At 44.9% G+C, this 26124-nt stretch overlaps 1 protein-coding gene across 2 annotated transcripts in view; it reads left to right on the top strand.

The window, feature by feature from the left end:
• The window catches only part of KIAA1549, a 186685-nt gene that overhangs the window by 155770 nt on the left and 4791 nt on the right, over nucleotides 1-26124 (top strand). The window contains exons 12-18 of one of the 2 annotated variants that reach the window (XM_082255251.1): nucleotides 915-1042; nucleotides 2799-3004; nucleotides 3911-4134; nucleotides 6301-6445; nucleotides 6819-7130; nucleotides 13809-13861; nucleotides 20492-20637. In XM_082255251.1, the coding sequence (XP_082111377.1) occupies nucleotides 915-1042; nucleotides 2799-3004; nucleotides 3911-4134; nucleotides 6301-6445; nucleotides 6819-7130; nucleotides 13809-13861; nucleotides 20492-20637 (1214 nt within the window). Of the gene's footprint in view, nucleotides 1-911; nucleotides 1043-2798; nucleotides 3005-3910; nucleotides 4135-6300; nucleotides 6446-6818; nucleotides 7131-13808; nucleotides 13862-20491; nucleotides 20638-26124 lie in introns of both variants that reach the window. The other variant, XM_082255250.1, reaches the window with a different exon arrangement.

Genomic DNA, 26124 nt, shown 5'->3' with positions numbered 1-26124 from the left:
CAGGGAATACTGCAGCTGTTTAATCTGCTTTAGGCCCCTTTCACACATACAGTCCGTTCAGTTCATCAGTTCAGTCACGTCAAACGTATCAGTTTTTCATCCGTTTTTCGTCAGTTGTCATCCGTTTTTCGTCAGTTGTTATCCGTTTTTCATCCGTTTTTCATCAGTTGTTATCCGTTTTTCATCCGTTTTTCATTCGTTGTCGTCCGTTTTTCATCCGTTGTCCTCCGTTGTCATCAGTTGACATCAGTTTTTCATCCGTTGTCATCAGTTGACATCCGTTTTTCGTCCGATCCGTTTTTTTGACGGATGAAAAACAGGGCATTCATCCGTTCAAAAAAACGGACATTGACGGAAGTGGATGAAAACGGATGTTAACTGATGATCATCAGTTGTCATCCGTTTTTACATATAGATGCATTGATGTCCGTTTTTCATCTGTCAACGGATGGATGAAAAACGGACAAACGGACAGCATGTGTGAAAGGGGCCTTAGACAGATTCAATAGGCCTTACACACTGCTTCTGTGCAAACAGTTGAGAGCCAGGCCTAGAGTGTAACTTGTAGGACATTGTTTGTACATTCTAATGTCCTTCATCAGACTTTCTGCTTACCTCCTAATAAAACCTACTCTTTGCTCACCAAATGTTGTAGTTCCCTGCCCAAGGTAGGCTCAGATAGGGAGGACAGCACTGGAGGCAATTATACTCTGCGCAAAGGGATTGAGCTCAGCTCATTGGTCTGCTGCTGCCTTTTCACTGTTAAATCACAGGCTGGGTGTTAGGAGGTGACAGCTGCAATATATGTACATGAATGCTATATTTAGCAGTTTTCCTACAGTCAGAAATTAGGTGTGTTATACATATTGTATGGACAGCCGCACAGCATTTTCTTGTCTGTTTTTCGGCAGCAGGGTTACCCCCTCAGATGCTGGATCCACAGCTAGTGAACCATCAAGTGGAAGGGATTCAGGTGAAGATGGATCTCCACGACCTTCGGCTCCTCCACGTGAAACCCCACAGCGGCCAAAAGGCAAAGGAGGTGAGTTCATATAATCCAGGACATGTGGCAAGACTCCTCTTATTTCCTTCCTAAAAGTCTGCATATCCCCAGATTTAAAGTAAGGGCTGTATATATAACTAGAAAACGTACAATTTCCGGGGAAATTATGTGAAGTGAAGTTTGCTGTGTGTGTGTATGTGTGTGTGTGGGGGGTGTGGTGTGTGGGTGGCGTGTGTGGTGTGTGTGGGATGGCAGCAGTTAAGAAATTGTGAAAACTATCCGGACTATGGCTTAGCCGTGGACATTTTTAGTGGCAGCAGGGATAGCTGAACGTTTTTTTATAAGATTTGTGTAGGTGGGCTTGAAAATAAGGGAGTGATGGCAGTTTCATGTCCTGATTTGTCAGCTCCCACTCTAGTTTTGAACATTCCGCCATTCATTCCTATGGGACCAATTTCGCCACAAAAACGCTGGATATTTCGTGAACCATTTGGCGAAACCTTCCACAAAGTAATAGCACACCAATCGGGAATAATCCGCACGTTTGGCTATATTACTGTCTATGTAGTGTAAAAACTGTGGGAGGAGTTAGGGTGGTAAATTTGGCTATAATAATAATAATATATATGTGAGATAACAGTAAGTGGTCTTGCCATGCAAGAACACTTAATAAGTGTTTATGCTGTCATAGCTATTTAAATGTCTGGACTGCACAGAGTCTTCCCAGGGTGGGAATTTGAGCAGATAGAAGGCCTTTTCTGAATCAGTTTAAAGTAACCTTTTCACAATCCCAAGCAATTCAGACTAAGGCTGGCCATACACGGTGCAAATTTCTTTCCTGCAACCACGGAAAAAAGAAAAAAAATTTGCACGCCTCCCCCATCGACACGGACAGTGCTGACAAGGGGAATCAGCAATTGTCTCCTCCCGGCGGGGGCGGGCAGGGGAAGCGGTCCCCACCGGGAAAAGACAGTGGCTATAGCAGCCCATATCGATAATCGCAAGATAATCCATCAAGCTGGTTGTACCCAAGTTAATTGATTGATCAACTTAGCACATTCAACCTGCCCACGAATTATTAGAATCTCGGGCCGGTTCCTGCTGAACCAGCTGAGATTCAAACAGTGTATGGCCGGCCTCAGTGTGCTGATGTTTATATGTGCAACCTATCTTTTCCCGTAAAACTGTACCTGGGCCCCGTCTCCTCCTACATAATGAGCCACTCTAGGCTCAGGAGGTGGGGGCGAAGCTCAACTCTTTTAGGAGAGGGTGACCCCAGATCACCAACAAAGGTTACAGGGGTGAGCTTGAACTTTACAGCAGAGTGTGAAAGAAAAGGTGTATGCTCTGCTTCCTGCATACATCTAAACGCCTTAATTTTAAGGTTTCATAATTTTGTATTTGAGAAGAAAATTTGTTTTCTTTTAATATCAATATCAGCCAGGGTTCTTGGAACCTTTGGCTTCCTCCAGAGTTTTCTAGGGGTTCCTTGAGCTGTGACTAATTGACCTCCCATTTGACGGTGCCTGCATAATTTTAGGGCCAACACCACTTAACAGAGCCAGCTGCGTGAACCCAAAGCTGTCTGTAAGGGTGACATTGTGACCACCACTGCACCAGGAACATTCTTTCCACTGGTCCCCAATGAAATGCTTTTTGCAAGGGTTCCTGAGAACTGAAAGTTTTTCCAAGAGTTCCTCTGCAGTAAAAAGGTTGAGAATGGCTGATCTTTATTATACTGAGGAAGAGCATATATGATGATCCTTTTTATCTTTGACATGTTTTCTCTCCGCAGAGATGCCAGTGTTGGGCAGCGGGGTGGAGCAACATTCCTCGGCTTCTATATTTGAACACGTCGATAGGATGTCACGCTCCTCAGAGGTCAGCCGTCGCCTCCCTAGTAAAATTCAACTCATTGCCATGCAACCGATGGCCACTCCACCCATGCATGGACTGTCTGTGGCAGAACGAGAGGTGGAAGCTAATAAGATAAATAGAGAGGTGGGTTTCTGGGGAATCCTGGAGTCAATGCAGCTGTCTGTCCAAGAGCTTCTGCAATCCTTCACTTCCTTATATTATTACATTTTTGATTACACTGACAGAGCTGATATATCAGTATGACTGTCACATCACTTCCTAAAACTCAAAAAAAGTCTTTCAAAAACTTGACTGCTAGGTGTAATCCCAGATTCTGAACTCTCTTCCCCACATCCAATCACTGTTCAAATCTTAAAATCTTGCCACTTTAACCTCTGTAACATCTCCAAAATATGCCCAATCTTAACTAACTTTGTCAACTCTCTCTTCATTGGCCTACCTCTACACAGGTTATCTTCTCTTTAGTCTATCATTAATGCTGCTGTTAGACTAATCCACCTTACCAACTGCTAAGTGTCCTTGACAACCCTCCCCCCACCAATCCTTTTTCGCCTACAAAAAAAAAAAATCAAATATTAACAGCATACAAAGCTATATACACGAATAAATATCACGACACCTCCTGATCTCTAGACTCCTCTTTACCTCCTCCCATGCTCCCCTCTAGGACTTTTCCAGAGCATCCTCTTTTCAAAAGTCACATAACGTTCACCCAGGATTCACACATTTTTAAAAAAAAACCCAATTAGAAAAATTAGTTGTATGAGTCTTGGATGAAAACATTTATACAAATTCCCCTTTATGTGGTACCCACTTTATAAAATTATTTTGCATAATTGATAATAAGTATACTGTTATGTTCATCAACTATTCTGGAATAACAAAAAACAAATGTTTTCAATGCTTTGGGTGTGAAAGTAATTGTAACCTGTTAATGTAAATGTAAACTGTTGATTTCTTTAGGATTCTATATAATGTCATATTTATCTTCATTCTGTTTTAATAAGCCAGCTCTTGTGTCTGTTGTAGATTCAGACAACGTTGCGTCATAAGTCGGAGATAGAACATCACCGTAATAAGATACGTCTTCGAGCCAAGCGTAAAGGACACTACGAGTTCCCCCTGGTGGACGTTGTGGGAATGACGGACACCAAGGAGCGCCAGCGCATGTACCGAAGGGCGCAGATGCAGTTTGATAAAATTCTCGATCCAGTGATGGGTGTTCCCACTGTATTCATAGAGCCCCGCAAGAGGTAGGACTCTGACCTACAAATAACCACATACTATCAGCATTGACTACATTGTCTGTTAATGATCATATGACATACTCATGCTGTCATCTCTCACCACATTGGCTCTTAGTGATCAACATCATATTGCCAGCTTTAACTACAACGTCTCGTATTGATCACATGACATCATTACAATCTCAGCTTCCACTGCATTTGTGCTAAGTGATCACATGACATCACTGTCCTGCCATCTTTCTCTGTATTGTCTGTCAACAATCATATGAAGTTCTCATACTATTATCTCACTACATTCGCTGGAATTATGTGGCATCATCATACTGCCAGCTTTCACTACATTAGCTCTTAGGGATCACAAGACTTCATCACAATGCCTGCTTTCCACTATACTGGCTGTTAGTGATCACATGACATCATCATCTTGCCAGCCTTCACTGCGCTGATTCCAAGTGATCACAAGACATCACCATACTGCTATCTCTCACTATATTGGCTCTTAAAGGAGAAGTAAAGCAAATGCTTTTTTGACTGTACTTCTCCTATAGATCACAAGAGTGTAGTTCTGTTTTCAACCGACAGCAGGCTTCAGCCCACTGTTGGCGGTTGTCATAGAGCCGGTGGGGGACAGATGCAGCATCGGAGCGATGCTGCATCCACCTAGGTAAGTATATTTTTTCAGTGAATCCTGAACTTCTCTTTTATAGATCATTGGAATTTCAGCTTTAACTGCACTGACTCTGATGGTCATATGACATCATCACAAAGTAAGATTTAGCATAATTTGTGCTCAATGATCAGGTGACATCCCATGACCTATTTTTACAAGATTTAGGAGGAAGCAAGGTTTTATTCTACAGTTTCTACAGGATGATTTATTTTATTTTTTGTTTGTTACAAAATGTGTTTTCTGTTTCAAACTATGAAGACACCAGATATAAAATGTTATCATTATAAATGTAATAATTTCAGCAATTAAATTGAGTTTCACAAAATAATTGTAACCACTTCCATACTGTTGAACGTCATATGACGTCCTGGTCTTTCAGTGGCGATAATTGAATGATGACTAAATTCAGTTATCTTTTTTTTCTGCCAGCGAATCCCTGCGCAGTAAAAATAATCATAGCAGCTGTTCAGCCTCTTAATTGCTATTACAGGCGGCAGGAGGGGGATGCTCCTGCCATCTTCTTGGCTTCTACTGGTTCACCTGTGCGATCAGCGAGCCGAAGAATGAATTGGCCGGAGGCAGATGCTGACCGAGGACCAGGCCATCTCTATGACCTTCGGAGGCCGGGCGTGAAGTTATGCTGTCACTTCTGGCACCGGCAGATGTAAACGTCATTTTTTCAGCTGGGAAGCCAAGATCACTTTTTTTTTTCTTTGATCTCAGGCTTTCCAGCCTAGAGGCGTGATCTGGGGACTTATAGACCCCAGATCTCACTGTAACGAGGACATGTCATGCCCTAATCCTATTACAAGGGATCAAAAAATAAATAAATTAAAGGAAAAGTGTAAAAATAATAATGTAAATAAAATAATGAAAAATAAAGAAATTAATGCACCCCTATCCCCTCGTACTTGCTAGCAGAAGTGAACGCATACGTAGGTCACGTCCACATATGTAAACGACGTTCAAACCACACGTGAGGTATCGCCGTGAACATTAAAGTGAGAGCAATAATTTTAGTGCAAGACCTCCTCTGTAACTCTAAACTGGTAACCTGTAAAAAAAAAGATTAAAGCGTAGCCTATGGAGATTTTTAAGTACTGAAGTTTGGCACCATTCCACAAATGTGCGCAATTTTTAGGCGTGATATGTTGGGTATCTATTTACTTTGTGTAACATCATCTTTCACATTATGCAGAAAAAATGGGCTAACTTTACTGTTTTGAGTTTTTCTTTTAGTTCATGAAATTGTTTTTTTTTTTATTTTTAAATTGCGTTTGAAAAATTGCTGCACAAACACTGTGTGTCATAAAAAATTGCAATGACCGCCATTTTATTCCCTAGGGCCACTGCTAAAAATATATATATATATAATGTTTGGGGGGTCCTGAGTATTTTTTTTTTTTAGCAAACACATTATGATTTTTACATGTATGAGAGGAATTCTAGATTTGTCCTGGTATAGAAGCAGTTAAAACAAAAAAATGTATTTTTTTTTTTAGCTCTCGAGCTCGGCGTTCTCCAAAGCAGCGGCGACGACAGCAGGGCTCCTCCAGCCCACCAGACGCAGACCGGGATCGTTTAATTGCAACTGATAGTGACGGTACCTACAAGAGGCCCCCAGGAGTCAGTAACTCCGCCTATGTGGTAAGCGCTTTGTCTGATTTTTATTCTCTAGTAGAATAGGGGAAGGCAAGAACTCCGACAGATTTTAATTTCTGTCTATGTTCCTGTTGTAAATTTCTCTTTTACTTCCTGTCTGGTAAAATGTCACCAGGACGGAAAGTGAGAGTAAATCTGTAACTGATCCTCATATGGCAGTAAAAACCAGACGGTTTTTTGACTTGACCTACACTTTAACTGTACCTCATTCTTATCAGCGCACCCCCAGAGTGGAGGAGTAAAGGGAGGAAAAGTGCAGGTTCACTGTAATAAACAAAATAAACTGATTTTATAAGATTTGCATTGTATAAAGATATGATCCTTGTGTTATTCTCATTTGTCTGTTTCTCCCATGTAGTCTGACCCAGATCTGCCCTCTGACAACCCCCCAGCAGTGTCTGAGTTGGGTAAATACCCTGGCTCTCTTCCCCGGGGCCCTCCCCCTGCACAGTATGTGGCCCCTCAGCCTTCCATTGAAGAGGTCCGTCAGACTATGCAATCTCTTCTGGATGATGCCTTCGCACTGGTGGCCCCCAGCAGCCAGTCAGCTGTGCAAGCTGGAAACTCCCCTACGGGGCAGCAGCAGAACAATGGCACTCCTACCCGCAGCGGAAGGGGCTCTACAGCCTGGGGGGCACAATATCCGTCCCACCAGTCACCACACTACAATGTAAGTAAAAGGAGTTCTGATGTACCTAACGGAAAACCCTGCTTTTAAGTTTTGAATGTATTGGGGAAGGGTTAGAATCCTTGACTGGTTTTTAATTGCTGTCTGTGATCCCTCTGGGGGAGATTCACCCTTTCTGTTTGTCCCAGTGACTGTTGTCACAGAGATTTGTAAAGAATGGGGAACTCAGAACATTACAATTAACAAGGGACATGAGGGAAAATCATTTAATGATGATACCTGTTCTGTTCAAAACTAAGCGGGGATTTCCTGTTGCTTCCTGTTATGTATCATGGACAGGAAGTAAGGGAAAATCTTACCTATGGGACACCACAAAACAAAATGAAAAAAAAAAAAAAAACACACCTGATAAGGGTTCTAATCATTTCACCCTCTATGCAAAATTAAAAGAAACAATTTGAATGTTTTGTTAACAAACGCAACTCTCGTACCTGTATACCTTAGCATTAAGCAGTGTTGGTTTAAAGGGTTAGTTCGCCTTCTCAGAGAAAACAAACGCATCTCTCGTACCTGTATACCTTAGCTTTAACCAGTGTTGGTTTAAAGGGTTAGTTCGCCTTCTCAGAGAAAATGTAAAGGTGAACTTACTCTTTAAACTGTCCCCTCACCACAGTCCTCGCTATACTTCCTGCCAGGGTTGGTGAGCTATCAGCACCTCCGCAGCTGTTCCAGCGGTCCATGGATTTGTAATCCCACCTCTCTGTGCAGTACTCTTGGGATGGACCAAAGATTCTGATTGGCTGGCGCCATCACAGTAAATTGATCTCATCCATCCCAGAAGCACTTCACGAAGAAGAGGGAGAAGGTGAACTAATCCTTGCACTGTAAAAAAAAAAAAAAAACGTAATTGTATTTCATACAATCCCATTTTAAATGTACACTAAAATAATGTTTCTGGTACAAAGTATGGCCAAATATTTGCAAATAATAAGTAGTTTTCTAAAAAAAAAAACAAATTCATATATATATATATATATATATATATATATATATATATAATGTGTGTGTGTGTTAAATAACAGAGGAATAATAGTTAATGGTGGGGGGGGGGGGGGGCAGTTAGTTAGGTCTGATTGGGGTTAAAAGGGTGTTAGGTGGAAATACATTTTATTTGAAGCAGTAGTAAACCACGACAAAAAAAAAAAATATCCAAAAAATTGGGTCCCTGCAGGATAATCACATAATGTGCTAGTATGCTATTATTTTATTTTCAGGTTACCTGTAGGTACAAGTAAACCATGGGGACTTTGATACCACTTTGAAATAACTTTATATTACTTGTAAGGTCTCCTTTAGGTTAAGATCATACCTTGTATGTACATATGAGTAAAGTAGATAGCACAATATACTAATACAATGATTTATTATATTTACTAAGTCACACTTGCAGATTATCTGTACGTGTCCTTTTTCTTAGAATCAGCTGCAGTTTGACAGCTCTTGCTGCATAATCAGGGCAGCCATCAGGGGGGGACAGCCCATACACATGTAGGGGGCCCGGGCATTCCGAGGGGCCCAGGCCCCAACCAATGAGATTGAGTTGGTGCTGTTGTAGTAACTAGCAATTGCTAAAGCAGGGCGGCTGCAGAGTAAGCCGATGCAGCTGAAGGGACGTCTCTTTGCTGGATTGCGCTGTCTCTGCTGAAAATATGAGGCTGTCCCTTTACTGGATTGAGATGTCTCTTTGCTGGCTTGAATTCATTTTCATATATTAAGTTGTAAGAGTGTTAAAATAGAAGTGGGTGCACTGAAGGACTCGGTGGGACAGCCAAAGGTCAGGTCCTTCAAAATGTTGGTGGTCAGGCCCGGAGGGGCCCAGGCCTAAAGCTGTGTAAGGGGCCCCAAAATTTCTGATGGCTGCCCTGTGCATAATACAAAGCAAATGCAGATTGTCAGCTGGTAATAGCAGCAGGGGGAGAGGAGCTGGATGTAAGAGATGCATCCTAAAACCTTTTAAACATTTTTGAAGTTTGGGACATACACTATGTTATCAAAAGTATTGGGACACCTGCCTTTAACCGCACATGAATTTTATTGGCATCCCAGTCTTAGTCCGTAGGGTTCAATATTGAGTTGGCCCACCCTTTGCAGCTATAACAGCTTCAACACTTCTAGGAAGGCTGTCCACAAGGTTTAGGAGTGTGTCTCTAGAAGAATGTTTGACCATTCTTCCAGAAGCGCATTTGTAAGGTGATGTTGGACGAGAAGGCGTTCTATCGGGTTGAGTTTTGGACTCTGGGCATGCCAGTCAAGTTCCTCCACTCTAAACTCACTCATCCATGTCTTTATGGAACTTGCTTTGTGCACTGGTCCAAATAATTTGGTGGAGGGGGATTATGGTGTGGGGGTGTTTTTCAGGGGTTGGGCTTGGCCCCTTAGTGCCAGTGAAGGTAACTCTTAGCGCGTCAGCACACCAAGACATTTTGGACAGTTTCATGCTCCCAACAAGGTTTATAAAGACAGCGATGAGCGAGTTTGGGGTGGAGGAACTTGACTGGCCTGCACAGAGTCCTGACCTCAACCCTAATTCACCTTTGGGATGAAGTAGAGTGGAGACTGCAAGCCAGGTCTTCTTGTCCATATCCATGCCTGACAGTGGCGGCTGGTGCTCAAAATTTTTGGGGGGTGCAAACAGAAAAATGTATTAGGCATTGCTTTGCGGCAAAAAACGCTGTAAAAAATTGCCTGACTTTGAGGTCGCAAAAGTGTGAAAGGGGCCTTCAGTATTTAAGGTATAGTGTGCCCCCTTTCAATGCAGAGAGACCAGCGTGCCCCCTTTCAATGCACAGTGACCAGCGTGCCCCCTTTCAATGCACAGTGACCAGCGTGCCCCCTTTCAATGCACAGTGACCAGCGTGCCCCCTTTCAATGCACAGTAACCAGCGTGCCCCCTTTCAATGCACAGTGACCAGCGTGCCCCCTTTCAATGCACAGTGACCAGCGTGCCCCCTTTCAATGCACAGTGACCAGCGTACATGCCCCCTTCAATGCAGAGACCAGCGTACATGCCCCCTTCAATGTAGTGACCAGCGTACATGCCCCCTTCAATGTAGTGACCAGCGTACATGCCCCCTTCAATGTAGTGACCAGCGTACATGCCCCCTTCAATGTAGTGACCAGCGTACATGCCCCCTTCAATGCAGTGACCAGCGTACATGCCCCCTCCAATGCAGAGACCAGCGTACATGCCCCCTTCAATGTAGTGACCAGCATACATGCCCCCTTCAATGTAGTGACCAGCGTACATGCCCCCTTCAATGTAGTGACCAGCATACATGCCCCCTTCAATGTAGTGACCAGCGTACATGCCCCCTTCAATGCAGTGACCAGCATACATGCCCCCTTCAATGTAGTGACCAGCGTACATGCCCCCTTCAATGCAGTGACCAGCGTACATGCCCCCTTCAATGCAGTGACCAGCGTACATGCCCCCTTCAATGTAGTGACCAGCGTACATGCCCCCTTCAATGCAGTTACCAGCGTACATGCCCCCTTCAATGCAGTGACCAGCGTACATGCCCCCTTCAATGCAGTGACCAGCGTACATGCCCCCTTCAATGCATTTACCAGCGTACATGCCCCCCTTCAATGTAGTGACCGGCGTACATGCCCCCTTCAATGTAGTGACCGGTGTACATGCCCCCTTCAATGTAGTGACCGGCGTACATGCCCCCTTCAATGTAGTGACCGGCGTACATGCCCCCTTCAATGTAGTGACCGGCGTACATGCCCCCTTCAATGTAGTGACCGGCGTACATGCCCCCTTCAATGTAGTGACCGGCGTACATGCCCCCTTCAATGTAGTGACCAGCATACATGCCCCCCTTCAATGTAGTGACCAGCATACATGCCCCATTCAATGTAGTGACCAGCATACATGCCCCCTTTAATGTAGTGACCAGCATACATGCCCCCTTTAATGTAGTGACCAGCATACATGCCCCATTCAATGCACAGACCAGCGTGCGTGCCCCCTTCAATCCAGTGCACTTACCTGGATCATCAGTGGCAGCGGCGGCAACGTGGCTTCTCCTCATTCCCCTGGCGCGTCTCCTCGGATCCTCCCGCTTCCGCCTCCTCCTCGGCCAATGGCATGGGGTTTGCCTTGCTGCCAATCAGGAATCGGGTATTAGACCCGCTCCCTGATTGGCCGGGAGGAGGATCCGTGTGACAATAGCGAATTTTCATTCGCTATTGTCACACAATGGGTGGAGTCGGGGCGCACTGCTCTGCGCCCTGGGTCCACCCTTTGCATCGCCCTATTAGAGCCTCTGGCTCTAATCAGGTAATGCAAAAAAAAAAAAGCCCCATTGAACTCCATGCGTATGGATATGGAGGGCGGCGCCCCTGCGCCCCCAACACATCGGCCGCCACTGGTGCCTGACCTCACAAAGGCACTTCTGGAAGAATGGTCAAACATTCCAATAGACGCACTCCTAAACCTTGTGGACAGCCTTCACAGAAGAGTTGAAGCTGTTATAGCTGCAAATGGTGGGCCAACTCAATATTGAACCCTACGGACCAAGACTGGGATGCCATTAAAGTTCATGTGCAAGTATAGGCAGGCATTCCATTACTTTTGACAATATAGTGTATCGCTCATCTTCACCATGCTCAAGTGGTTAACAAGTCTGCACTCAAGGGACCAGATCCATCATGCTAAATAAGAAGAAAACCAACACTGTTTATTAATTGATTAGGTATTGCGCTACCAAATCGCAGTACATTTGGGCGCATTACTGGTAAAAAAAGTGCCACATCCCAATGAATATGAGAAGGATTGGAAGGAAAAAAGAATTTTGGACTTTATAGGCACTGGTTATTAAAAAATGTATTTTATTAATCAATAATTAAAAATGGTTGAACCAGAACAAGAAAAAAGGGGGAACAATGATCATAGATTGTAGAAGCACCGGTATTCCCCATCCGGGGGGCTCATCTTCTTTTAGCTGGAGTGTCTTCTGCCCCAACACCGATTCCTGCTACAACATTATGATATTGGTATTGGCCTTACAACAAATGCTTTAGTTTGATGGACCCTTAGGCCCCCTTTGCCTCCATACTGTCTGATTCTTGGCAAATACTACAATCCTAGTAAGCCTTCAGCACACTCCAGAAAGAGAAGACCCTCTCGTTATACGGTATACCTTTCAAGGTTAATCTTGCCTATATTGTTTTCTATCACTACTTGGCTTTTATCCAGAAACTTACACACCAGTAGCTCCAGAGGAAGCTTGCTACGTAAGCGAAACATGTAGGGCAACCTGGCTACATACAACGTCTACCCACCAACTTTCCTACAATAGAACTCAGGGACGATTGAACAAACTTCTTGTCATCATCTATGAGGCCTACTAGATGTGATCTACCATTTATCTTTGCAAATATGTGATTTAGTTTTATCATGTACCATATGTGTGATTTTTCCATATATGTCTATTTAGGCATTGTGCTTCTACAATCTATGATCATTGTTCCCCCTTTTTTCTTGTTCTGGTTCAACCATTTTTAATTATTGATTAATAAAATACATTTTTTAATTACCAGTGCCTATAAAGTCCAAAATTATTTTTTCCTTCCCATCCTTCTCAACACTGTTTATTAGACCTTCACCTGAACAGAGGAAGCAAAACATAACCTGTGGGACTGCTAAAGGCAAAGATTCACAAAGCAGAGTCAATTTCACCCTTGTTCCTATACTGTGTACTGCTACCATACACATTGTAAGGTCAGTCCACACCAAAGCAATTTCAGTTATTCAGGTGGGGCTCCATTATTTTCTCACTATATTTCCTGCTGCTAATACCTCTCCCTTATGGCCAGTGACGATGACATTATGCCGAATCTCAGGGTCAGATGATATAGAAACTTCCTAGATCTAATGCTACAGAAGAAAAGTGTTTTTTTTTTTTTTTTTTTTAGGTGAAACTAAAATCACTCACAGCATAAGATAATTATTTTGAAATGACACCAGTATTTGTAAACTGAAATATGACAATTCTGGATATCCTACAAATTGGAACTTATCTTTGAACATTTTACATTGAATGCATGAACATAACCCGTATGAAAAACCTAACAATGGACTTTTTTTATTTGCTCCCCTTTGCTCTGTTAATGAAGAAGTGTGGGACTAGAAACAAATAATTATAGATGTCCCTTGTCTGCTTTAAACACCAAGAACTGAGTGACCACAAGACTGCTGATTGCTCAGTTCTCTGTCTTCATTGTCAGTCACTGCTCTCTGCTTTGCTGCTCTAGCTTTCACTGGAGCGCTGGACTGTGACAGGGATGGGAGCCACTGGCTCAGGCTCTCAGCGGTGCTCTGAGAGGCTGAGCCAGCTGCAAATCAGGCGCCTGGGCAGATCCCAACATTTTTGTTGGGATCCCTGAACAGCCTGGACCGCTCTGTGAGTCAGCTAAATCTGGGTCACAGGAGTGCAGAAATAAGTGTACTCCTGTGACCTATGCACAAAAGGCTTTGGCCATATTTCTCTTTTAATGACATCTTAAATTTTTTGTTATTTCTGTATCTTAAGATCCTGCTAGAAATCTTGTGAGCTGCTAATTTCCAGTGTACTTCTTTCCTTTAGGACAAGAATTGTGTTGCTGACAAAATTATCTGATGAGTTTCAATCACATATTCTTTTGTCTTTTCAGAGATTTGTGGATTATGGTGTGACACAGCCCTCAGCTCCCAGCATGCTAACAAGGTAAAGTGTTTGCTGAGTGTGATTTGTGATCAGCAGATATATGCACAATACGCAGGTAAATGCTGGCTGCAGCTCCCCGGATGCAGAAGAGTGCAGGAAGTTTACACCAAAGCTCCCTTGCACCTGCAAACAGATGTACCCCTAATGTATTTTCTTAATGCTACTTTGACCTGCTATCACCCTTTTCCAGTCCCTGTACAGCAGAGTTTAAACTAGGATAGGGAGAAGTAGCACAAGGAGGAGCTAGTCAATTGTGCTGCATTGCAAGACACATGCTGATAAGAGGGAAGAGAAGAGTGACCAATAAATGAGCTAATATGTGTGCTGATCCTCCTTTCACTGTGCAGTCACACGCTGGGGGAGGGACAATACCTGTAAGTTTTACTGAACTGCAGCAGGAAAAAAAAATCAGGACTTCACCCCTACCCGACAAGGCTGTACTATGTGACAGAGCTGTGTTAATCTCTGGATTTTATGGACAGAAATACAAATATTTTGGCAGCTAAAACAACTCCCATATGTGCATTTAGTCTGCGATATTTTGGAAGAGAATCTCTGAAAGCTGCCTGTTTACAGCCAGTCATTGAAAAGATACATACAGTATAAAGAAGATGTTTATAATTGATAAAGCTGTAGTGTGTGTATATATATATACAGTGGGTACGGAAAGTATTCAGACCCCCTTAAATTTTTCACTCTTTGTTATATTGCAGCCATTTGCTAAAATCATTTAAGTTCATTCTTCTTCCTCATGAATGTACACATAGCACCCCATACTGACAGAAAAACACAGAATTGTTGACATTGTTGCAGATTTATTAAAAAAGAAAAACTGAAATATCACATGGGCCTAAGTATTCAGACCCTTTGCTGTGACACTCATATATTTAACTCAGGTGCTTTCCATTTCTTCTGATCATCCTTGAGATGGTTCTACACCTTCATTTGAGTCCAGCTGTGTTTGATTATACTGATTTGACTTGATTAGGAAAGCCACACACCTGTCTATATAAGACCTTCCAGATCACAATGCATGTTAGAGCAAATGAGAATCATGAGGTCAAAGGAACTGCCTGAAGAGCTCAGAGACAGAATTGTGGCAAGGCACAGATCTGGCCAAGGTTACAAAAAGATTTCTGCTGCACTTAAGGTTCCTAAGAGCACAGTGGTCCATAATCCTCAAATGGAAGACGTTTGGGATGACCAGAACCCTTCCTAGAGCTGGCCGTCCGGCCAAACTGAGCTATCGGGGGAGAAGAGCCTTGGTGAGAGAGGTAAAGAAGAACCCAAAGATCACTGTGGCTGAGCTCCAGAGATGCAGTCAGGAGATGGGAGAAAGTTGTAGAAAGTCAACCATCACTGCAGCCCTCCACCAGTCGGGGCTTTATGGCAGAGTGGCCCGACGGAAGCCTCTCCTCAGTGTAAGACACATGAAAGCCCGCATGGAGTTTGCTAAAAAAAACACCTGAAGGACTCCAAGATGGTGAGAAATAAGATTCTCTTTGGCCTTAATTCTAAGCGGTATGTGTGGAGAAAACCAGGCACTGCTCATCACCTGTCCAATACAGTCCCAACAGTGAAGCATGGTGGTGGCAGCATGATGCTGTGGGGTGTTTTTCAGCTGCAGGGACAGGACGACTGGTTGCAATCAAGGGAAAGATGAATGCGGCCAAGTACAGGGATATCCTGGACAAAAACCTTCTCCAGAGTGCTCTGGACCTCAGACTGGGCCGAAGGTTTACCTTCCAACAAGACAATGACCCTAAGCACACAGCTAAAATAACGAAGGAGTGGCTTCACAACAACTCCGTGACTGTTCTTGAATGGCCCAGCCAGACCCTGACTTAAACCCAATTGAGCATCTCTGGAGAGACCTAAAAATGGCTGTCCACCAACGTTTACCATCCAACCTGACAGAACTGGAGAGGATCTGCAAGGAGGAATGGCAGAGGATCCCCAAATCCAGGTGTGAAAGACTTTTTGCATTTTTCCGAAAAAGACTCCTGGCTGTATTAGATCAAAAGGGGGCTTCTACTAAATACTGAGCAAAGGGTCTGAATACTTAGGACCATGTGATATTTCAGTTTTTTTTTTTTTAATAAATCTGCAACAATGTCAACAATTCTGTGTTTTTCTGTCAGTATGGGGTGCTATGTGTACATTCATGAGGAAGAAGGATGAACTTAAATGATTTTAGCAAATGGCTGCAATATAACAAAGAGTGAAAAATTTAAGGGGGTCTGAATACTTTCCGTACCCACTGTGTATATATATATATATATATATATATATATATATATATATTATTATATTATTATTTTTTTTTTTTTTCAAATATTTTATTTAAACAAAGACAGATGAACAGGCAATTACAAATATAGCACAATGAGCAAAAACAGATAATTTTCAAGAAAAGAAAAAAAAAAACAGTATGGTGATGTACATGTACAAGAAGATTCTACAATAGGCGGCATAATATGTCACCACTAACTACCCAGTGCTACAGTTATGTGCTTTATTTTGATAGGCTACTATCATGGGGGCAAAGGGTAACGTGAATAAAATTCCAACTGTCGATAGCCTGTTCCACCTGTCCTCCTGAATTTTCTAGAAACCAAAGTAGAACAAGAGTATGTAGGTATAGGAAAATGGAACCAGAACAGAAAGAGGAAGTGAGAGAGACAGCGGATAGGAAAGAGGAGGAGAAAAAAGGAGGAAAAAGAGAGAGAAGAAGAAAAAAAAAAGGGAGCGGGGGAAGCCATGGAAGCAACCAAGCATAGCGGGATGCAGTGATCAGGTTTGCAATGCTTTGGAGAAAGACCCCTTACTTTATGTTACCGACTAAGTCGAACACATCAAGGTTTTCCCCCTATCAGAGAGGAGGATAACATTCCATAGCCCCCAGATCTTCTCATATTTCTCTCTACTTTGCGGGGGTGATGAGAATAAGGTTTTCCATTTTGTTTTTCTTCTAGTTTGCACATGCAGTCTCTAATGGTAGGGGGGCACTGCTGCTTCCAGTACATTGAAATGCATGATTTAGTGGCACTCAAGATGTGGTGCAATATGGACTTTCTGTTGTAGTGTATTTTTATAGTGCAGTTACTAATAGGTGGACGTTCCTTTTCATTACACAGAATGCAGTTGGTTCTGGCACAGGAATGCTGGTTGGAAATTTCCTCCAGATTCTGTTAATAATGAGATCAGTGAGCCGGTACAACAGTCACAGCACATTGACTTTGCAGTCGTGCTCGATGGCTGATGTGCAGAGATATTGCTCTGCGGTCTGTTATGGTCAAACACCCTCCTCCCCAACCACCACCCCCTTGCCCTGGGGAGTATTTCACGTCTGATAGTATTACTGTGAGGTGTGGAAAATTGAAAATTTTATAGGCTGTTCCCAGATTTATATGTGGATTGCAAGCTCCAGAGAACCTAGGTTAAACTAGAACAAAACTCGTATAAAAGACCCCCAGATACCAATGATGCTCCAACTTTTATAGCAGAGGCAGATAGGGCTTGTTCTAACCATAAACCACACGTTATTGTGTGCATTCGCTTTCACGCAGTGTGATTGGATGTTGCTGTGGGTGACAGTATGTTGTCAAAATTCATTGCTGTGATTTCTTGATTTCCTCCTTAAAGCATTTGTTACCCTAAAAAATAAAATAGATTGTGTTCTTTTAAAGCATGAATAACAGAGTGCTGGTGCTGTGTAATTTGGCATTTTGTATCATCTAAAATACCTGGTTGATCCTGCCTATTTCTGTCCTCCCCCCTGTAAACTGACCACGGTTTATCATGGCTGCTGAGCCCTGACACCGTGGTCAGTTTACATGTCTCCATCATTCGCTTTTTCTCCTCTGTCTCCCCCCACCCCCTCCCTGCCTGTCAGCATGTGTCAGTGCCCGCTCCTCCCCTCCTGCTAAAATAACTTTGTAATTTTCAGGCAATCCCCAGATAATGCTATGTGCCGAGTGCCAGTGTATGTGCTTTATTTAAAAAAATGCAGCCTTATACCTTATTTGAAAGCGGTGCTCAGGTGACTGCCCGCCTGTCCCTCTCCTCATCTCCTCCCGACTGACGTCACCAGGGGATTCTCTGCCCCTCCCGCTGTAGCTGTCACATCAGGAGAGGGAATGGCGGGCAGTTGTGTGAGCACCAAGCAGCACTCAGAAAAAAGGTATAGAATGACATTTTTTTTAATTATGCACACCCACTGGGGACATAGCATTATCTAACACTAGGGATTGCCTGAAAATTACAAAGGGGGTTTACAACCACTTAAAATTATAAATTCAGGTTTTTTTGTGTATTTTAATAGATGCATTGGGTTTGATTTACTAAACACAAATAGATTTCGCACTTTGCAAGTGCAGTTGCTCCAGAGCTTAGTAAATGAGATAAAGCCTCACTTTACAAAAAATACTCAATCACATGCAAGGAAAATAAAATAAAAATATTTTTTGCTTTCAAATGATTAGATGATGGAAGTCGGCAAAGCTCAGAAGCAACTGTACTTGCAGAGTGCAACTGCCCTTGAAAAGTGCACAGTCATACTGCAATTGTTTTTCCATTGTTCTTGCGTTGAGCCTGTGCTGATCAATGCAGCTCAATGCCCCCGGTGTGAATGAACCCTAACAACCAAAAATATCTTTGCAAATCAAAGTCAGCTTGTTAGGCCGGCCATATATGGAACTAATTTTCTTTTTGCAGAAAAGCAATTCGCTCAATTCCCCCATCAACACAGACAGCGTTGATGCAAGAATTCCTCCTGCCGGGCCATTGTCTTCTCCTGGTGTGGGAGCAAGCAGGGAAAGCATTCCCTGCTGGGAGTAGACCGTGACTATTGCTAGCAGCTATAGCAGCCACTAGTGATAATTGCAAGAGAATCCGGCAGGCTATTTGTACCTAAGTTGATTGATCGATGGTTTAAATCTTTTCAAATCTTTATTTTTTTTTTAATTATGATGCAGTCCTGAGGGGAAGACTTTTTCCTGTGCACGGTGTTTTTCCTGTCAGTATTCACATGAAAGGAGGCAGTGTCTGCTCATCATGAAATGAATGATAAATGTTAAGAAGCCATGTTTTCAGGAGGTAGTCACTTGTGTGTAGCCTGTGCATAATATCAATATTCTCACGTTTGTCAGTTGGGAAGATTAGGAAAACTGTCTCCGTTTCTATATGCAATGCCCCCCCTCCTTACCCACATTCATGTTTAGTGTACCCCCCCCCCCCCTGCTTCTAGTCCCTGGGGCAGTCAGGTTGTGCTTGCTTGTCCTCAAAGGATCTGCCAGCACAAAAAGCATCGAGTAAAACCAATCGGTGAATTGCTAGCAGGAAGTACTGGAGTTCTGCTGAAGTCAGAATAGTTGAAAAATATAAATCCACAAAAAGTATAAATCCATTCTGTATGCACTAAATGCCTTTTTTTTCACCCCGTATATTACCTTGTAAAAGTAGTAGTGAAACCATCACTGTGCTGTACATAGCCTGTGCAGAGAGTAGAGCTGTGGGGGGGAGAGACCTAACAGGCTCCACCCACTACAGACTGCCTGCAAAAATCTACAGGAGGGGCGGAGACAAGACCAGTCACCCTGCAAAAGGAGAGAGAGCAGCAGTGACCAGTCTTTACTACAAGGAGCACCTGCACAGAGATAAAGTTATACACTGGATTACTGCACAGATCTGAGTAAATACTGTAAAGCAACTCCCTTGGACCTTTGCCATAGGTTTTTGTGCTCAGAATACATTGATCAGCTTTGCAGTCTATAGCCTGCAGCACTGATCAAGCTGGGAATATCTAACAAGGCAGAAGTCAATCAGTAGATTAACTTCTATACAACCACCCTGCCCATATATGGAACGGAATTCAGCCGGTCCCTGCTGAACTGGCCAAATTTTGATGGCTAGTTTTACAAGTAGCAGGTTGCAGTATTTTACTACAGGACAGGAAGTCCTAGGTGTGCAGGAATCATCTTCCCCCCCAGTATTTCACCTTGAATTTAAATATATTCAGTTCTGATAAACTCCTGAAGCTTTTGTCATAATCATTTTTAAGGCCTCATGCACATTGGACATTTTTGCAGCTGATTCTAGGGGAGTCTGGCATTTTTTTCCCGCTTCTAAACTCCCCTGCATGTTAGCCTATGTGTCCATGCACACGTAGGCTTTTAGCAGCGTTTAGAGGCATAAAGAAAAACCCACTACCAGTGCGTCAAGGAGCAGCAGAATTTTGGCAGAAAAAATGGTGGATGCTTGTAAACACATCTAAATGAGATGTTAACCCTAGGTGTATTTATCGTTTGAACATTAATTAATTTCAGTGGCCATAATAAATTATTATTTTGGCCAATCAAATGAATTAACACGTAAATCTTTGACACCTGTAAATGCGCCTAAACGCGTTACAAACTTTTACAAGCATCAATAGTTTTTTCTGCTGCCAGGACGAAAGGCCTCTAGGAAAGTTTGCAAAATGTCCTGTGTGCATGAGGCCTTGTTTACAAAAACAGCTTATTGTTTATATTTCGTAATTCTTTAGGTTGTGTCTTGTGTTTGTTGGTGGCGGTGGGTCAGTCAGGTCCAGGCTCTTCCCCATTCTTAAGTTCTCTTTTCCACCCTTTTTAGGAGTCCAGGGTTCGGTTCTGGATTCCTCCTCCCACCAGAGACGGCTCCAGCAGAGCCCCAGCAGACAGAGGTGCAGTACCCTGCAAGGATGTACCCTGAGGACATACCATCTGTGGCCAGACCCCGCCCCCTCGGCAGCACCTCAGGTAATTAATATTCATGGTGTGTGTGGTGGAAATGTAACATTATGGCTATATATGAGTCTGTAAAAATTCTGGGAATCTACTTTTAAATGCCAGCTTTAGGTGCCATTACTTTTCAGTGCAGGCGGTGTGAGGATCTGGTAATGGGAGAAGGTGAGCATGCCGCAAAGGGAGTACATTTAGGTTACACTAACACGCGGCAATGCACATTACATTCATTTGTGAGATGTGAATTAAAAAGTGTGGAGGCTGGTACAAGGCACTACCTATAAGTAATGACTCATAAAGACCATCACATAAAGTGATATAAAGTGCAATGTGCCAGTGAATACCAATAGTCAGGGGTGTATGTACCACAAACCCCCAACTTATGCTCAGTATATGTGGGTGCTATACTGTGAGCCTATGGAAAGTGCAATAAATAATAATAATAAAAGTGCACAAGATATGAAAATAATTTATTGAGGGATGGATAAAGTGCAGAGTGACAGTGATATGTGAATAGTGCAAATTATCACAAAATTCACTCCATAGAAAGGTGTATATAAATTCCTCAGAGATAGTGTATATTAAAATAAATCACTTTTTAAAATAATAAAAAGGTGAACTCCTTGCCTAAAACCTCAGCAAAGTGTCCTGAATAACATCAAAGAGTTTTTTCTCTGTCGCTCATTGACAGACGCAGTCCTCTTAAATAATATCAAATTGGGTTATACTGCCCTCTACAGGAGTAGGACACTAGGCAGAAGAAAACGTTCTGGCCACACCTTAGGGGCAGTCCCAGAGGGTATATCCTCTCTCCCTCTGCTACAGGATGTCAGTTTTTTTCTGTCTAGTCAGGAGTAAGGACCTAAGTTCCTTGCTGGGATCTTTGGTCCTAGCAAGATTTTTTTAGAAAAATTTTTTTTAGGCAGCTTTTTTTCTCCAGTTGTTCCTGTGAGATCTTCAGGCAATGATGCTGGAGCTGGGCGACGGGCTGGATGTTGACATCCAGTGGTCACCCCCAGTCAGCCTACGAGCGCGTGCAGGCCCTAGCTCCGCGCTGGGTCGGCCGCGACATAGTCCCACTGGACGGGGACTGACCCTGCGAGTTAAACGTCTCGCCGGGACGCCGACGACCAGTTGGAAACTGAGTCGCGGCGTCCGTATTGGTCGACAGCCCCCCCACCTCGGTGGAGAGGGGTTCTGTCAGGAGTGGCGCCCGCCTGTTCCGGTATGGTGAGTAAAATGTTCCCCCTCTCCCCCTGACGGGTTTGTGGGTGGACGCGGGCCCCTCCCTGGGATGATCGGACCCTCATGATCCTGGGTCCCCCCTCTATCCTATAACAGGTGTCACAGATCCCCCTCTTGAGGGTGATTTGGTGAATAAGAACCAGGAGGCTTGGTTTTGGGAGCTGACTATCGGGAGTCACTGTATGAGTGGGCACTGTAAAGGGACCATGACTGAAGTCAGTGGCTGGCATTACTGTTAGAATGGCCATGTAAGAGGGTGATATGATCCTACCTTATATATAAGGTTGCAATGCCTGGACTACCGCCATCTGCTGCCCGCAGGCCGCCATCCTCCCGCAGGCCGCTATCCTCCCGCAGGCCGCTATCCTCCCGCAGGCCGCTATCCTCCCGCAGGCCGCCATCCTCCCGCAGGCCGCACAGGCCGATGCTTGCATTCCACAGGCCGCCGCCATCTTCCCGCAGGTCGCGCGGGGCCGCCATCTTGGCGTAGCCTCGTGTCTCCGGCATGGGGGCGGCCATTTTGGAGATGACCAGCTACCTCGAGGAGTAGCATGGGAGGCGCCGGAAGGCGTGTAGAGGGGCGGAGCCGCCTCCTTTACCCGGGAAAACGATCCAAAAGACTTCCTGTCTGTAAGAGACAGCGCTGAGAGCAGGTTGATAGAAGCTTCTGTGCATCAGGTGGTGAGCCCTTGGGGTCTTTCTCTCTCTCTGTGGGGTCCAAAGCAGGTAACACTGAGGGGCGCTGTTGCGCCGAGGGATTACAAAAAAAAAAAAGTTTTTTTTTCTTTTGCAATTATTTTTTGTTTGCTGACAAGTGTCTGGGATTAATCATGGACCCTGCCACACATGTATCCCCACCTGATCCCCTCGAGGTGGCCGCAGGACCCTCCAGTGCCCCACTTGTGATTGATGCATTATCAGCAATTTTGGAGTCTTTGGTATCCCGGGTGGAGGTGGCCTGTCAGGGACGGGGGTCAAGGAAGCGACCCCCGCCTACCCCTATTTCATCTGACACTTCAGATACGGATTCTGAGCTTGTCACTGCAGCTGCAGGTCCCTCTTCTGGGGCTGCTGTCTCGGGTACGGTCTCCTCAGACAGTGAGGAAGACGTTTCTGCCTCCGCCATAGCACAAGAAGAAGCGTTGGTGGACGCACTAGTCATGTCTGTCCGGGAAACCTTAAGTCTTGAGGTTACACCAGCAGAGGTAGCTGACACTGAAATTCCCTTTGGGACCAGCAAGCCTACCAAAATGGCGAAGGTTTTTCCCTTGCCCAAATGTTTTGGTAATCTAATTAAAGAAGAATGGGTTTGTCCAAAACGAACCCCTGCTATTTCCAAACGCATTGCTAGGCGCTATCCGTTTGAGGAATCCCTCCTTAAAAAATGGACGGTACCACCAGTGGTGGACCCACCGATTTCCAGACTAAATAAAGCCACTGTTATCCCGTTGGAGGACGCTCCGTCCTTTAGGGATCCGGTGGATCGAAAAGTGGAAGTGGAATCCCGCTCCATTTTTTCCCTGATAGGGTCAACATTTAGGCCAGTGGTGGCCATTGGTTTAGTTTCACAAACATTGACAGAATGGAGCAAATTGTTACGCCGTGACATAAAGGGGAGAAGTATCCCCCCGGCAGTATCAGATTTGCTGGAGCAGATTATACAAGGGCTACAGTTCATCTGTGACGCCGCCCTGGACGCCACTCCCTTGCTAGGGCGTGCATCGGTTTCAGCAGTGGTCCTCAGACGCGTGTTGTGGTTAAAGTGCTGGTTGGCGGATCAGGGTTCCAAAAAAGCTTTGGCTAATCTCCCTTTTCAAGGGGATCGCCTGTTTGGGGCCACCTTGGATGAGATTATAAAGGATCTCACTGGGGGCAAGAGCACTTTTTTGCCACAGACTGCTAAGGGTAAAGGACCTCGTAACAGGCGAGGACCTTCCTTTTCCGCTCATAAAAAGTTTGTTCGTTCCGCTGGGGCGGGCGATAAGGCAAAGCCCTCCAAAGCCCCTACAGGGGGTTTCAAAGGGCGCTGGTCGGGTAAACAAACGTCCGGCTCAGCCAAACCTGAAGATAAGACCAATACAGCCTGAAGGTGCGCCCCCACCCATATCTGGGGTGGGGGGACGTCTTCACCTGTTTCCGGATCCATGGCTTTCCAGAATCCTGGACAAAGGGGTTCGCGAGGTCATACGGTCGGGATACAAGATCGAGTTTCGATCACTTCTACGGGTGCGATTCTTCCCTTCCAACATTCGACTATCCCCGGATCGCTTAAAAGCTTTGCGGGGGGCAGTAATGGACTTGATGTAACAGGGAGCTGTAGTTCCCGTTCCTTGAGCAGAACGTTTTCTTCACTTTTCCCAAAGATCATTCCTAGTTCCCACCAGGAGCCGGAAGATTCAGTGAACAATTCGGATGTTACTGTCCGTCAACTGGTCTTCCCTTCGGACTTGCCTGAGGATCCTGGGACTGATGGTGGCCTTCTTAGAGGCAGTACCGTATGCCCAGTCTCATGCCCGAATTTTCCAAAAGGAGATTCTTTTCAAATGGAATCGGAGTCCCGATTCTCTGGACAATCGGATCCGGTTGAGCGAGCGGACCAGGGAGTCTCTGGTCTGGTGGCTTCGGTTTCCGATGCTCAGCCAGGGGAAGTCATTTCTTCCGATAGAATCCAGGTTACCGATAAATGTATTGGAACTGAGAGCGATCAGACTTTGTCTGATTTACTGGACCGAGCAGCTCCAGGGCAGCCCGGTTCGGATCCAGTCGGACAATGCCACGGCCGTGGCTTAGGTCCATCACCAAGGGGGCACCTAGAGTGTCCTGGCGGCCATCGAAGTGGCCAGCATCCTTCGTTGGACGGAACGATTTGTTCCGGCTCTCTCCGCGGTATTCACGCCGGGGGTGAAAAATTGGCAGGCAGATTATCTCAGCCGTCAGATTCTGGATCAAGGGGTATGGCCTCTTCATCCAGAGGTATTTCACCAGCTGTGCCATCATTGGGGCACCCCGGAGGTGGATCTATTGGCAGCTCGGCTCAACAGGAAGGTGCGGAGGTTTGTAGCCCGCTCCCGAGATCCTCGAGCGGACGCAGCAGACGCGCTGGTCGCCCCGTGGGGACAGTATCAGCTACTGTATGTCTTCCCCCCTCTCAAGTTGCTGCCGAAACTTCTTCGCAGGATAGAGGTGGAGGGAATTCCAGTTATCCTGGTAGCTCCGGACTGGCCTCGTCGACCCGGGTACGCCGACTTGGTCAGACTGGTCACAGACGCTCCTTGGAGACTTCCTCTCAGGGGGGATCTGCAGTCTCGGGGACCGATCTTCCATCCTGCTTTACAATCGCTGGCTTTAACGGCCTGGCTATTGAGACTCAGGTGCTGAAGGACAAGGGATTGTCAACTTCAGTTATTCCTACTTTAATTAAAGCAAGGAAAGCGACTTCCAGGAAAGTCTATCATCACACATGGAGGTCTTATATTGCGTGGTGTGAATCCTTTGGATTTCCTCCACGTGCCTATTCGGTGACCCGAATCTTGGCTTTTCTGCAACAGGGGGTTGAGCAGAAGCTGGCCTTGAGTACGGTCAAGGGTCAGGTTTCAGCGTTAGCAATTTTCTTTCAGAAACCTTTGGCTACCCATTCCTTGGTGCGGAATTTCATCCAGGGTGTGCGGCACCTGGCTCCGCCAGTGCGCGCGCCCTTACCGCCCTGGGATCTTAATTTGGTGTTGTCGGTTCTTCAGAAACCTCCCTTTGAAAATATTAGGGAGATTCCATTGCTTACATTATCCCAGAAGGTGGCCTTCTTGGTGGCCATTACTTCTGCACGCAGGGTGTCAGAACTGGCCGCATTATCCTGTCGTTCCCCATATCTGGTGGTTCATAGGGATAAGGTGGTTCTTCGTCCGAATCCATCCTTCCTTCCTAAGGTGGTTTCAGAGTTTCATCTGAATGAAGATATTGTGCTACCTTCCTTGTGTCCTAAGCCCAGTCATCCCCGGGAGTGTGCGTTACATTCCTTGGATGTGGTTCGGGCAATCAGGGTATACTTGAAAACTACGGACTCGTTTCGTAAAACTGATTCACTTTTTGTGATCACGGAATGGCCCTAAGAAGGGGTTGCCTGCATCTGCCGCGACTATCTCCAGATGGATCAGACAGACGGTGGTACAGGCTTATTCGATTAAGAGTCGGAATCCTCCGTTCCCTGTTAAGGCGCACTCCACTCGGGCGCTTAGTGCTTCCTGGGCCTTCCGCCATCAG

This window comes from Pelophylax lessonae (genome assembly GCF_965119305.1).
Source record: "Pelophylax lessonae genome assembly, chromosome: 4".
Classification (NCBI taxonomy): Eukaryota; Metazoa; Chordata; class Amphibia; order Anura; family Ranidae; genus Pelophylax; species Pelophylax lessonae.
This window is presented reverse-complemented; position numbering and strand designations above follow the sequence as displayed.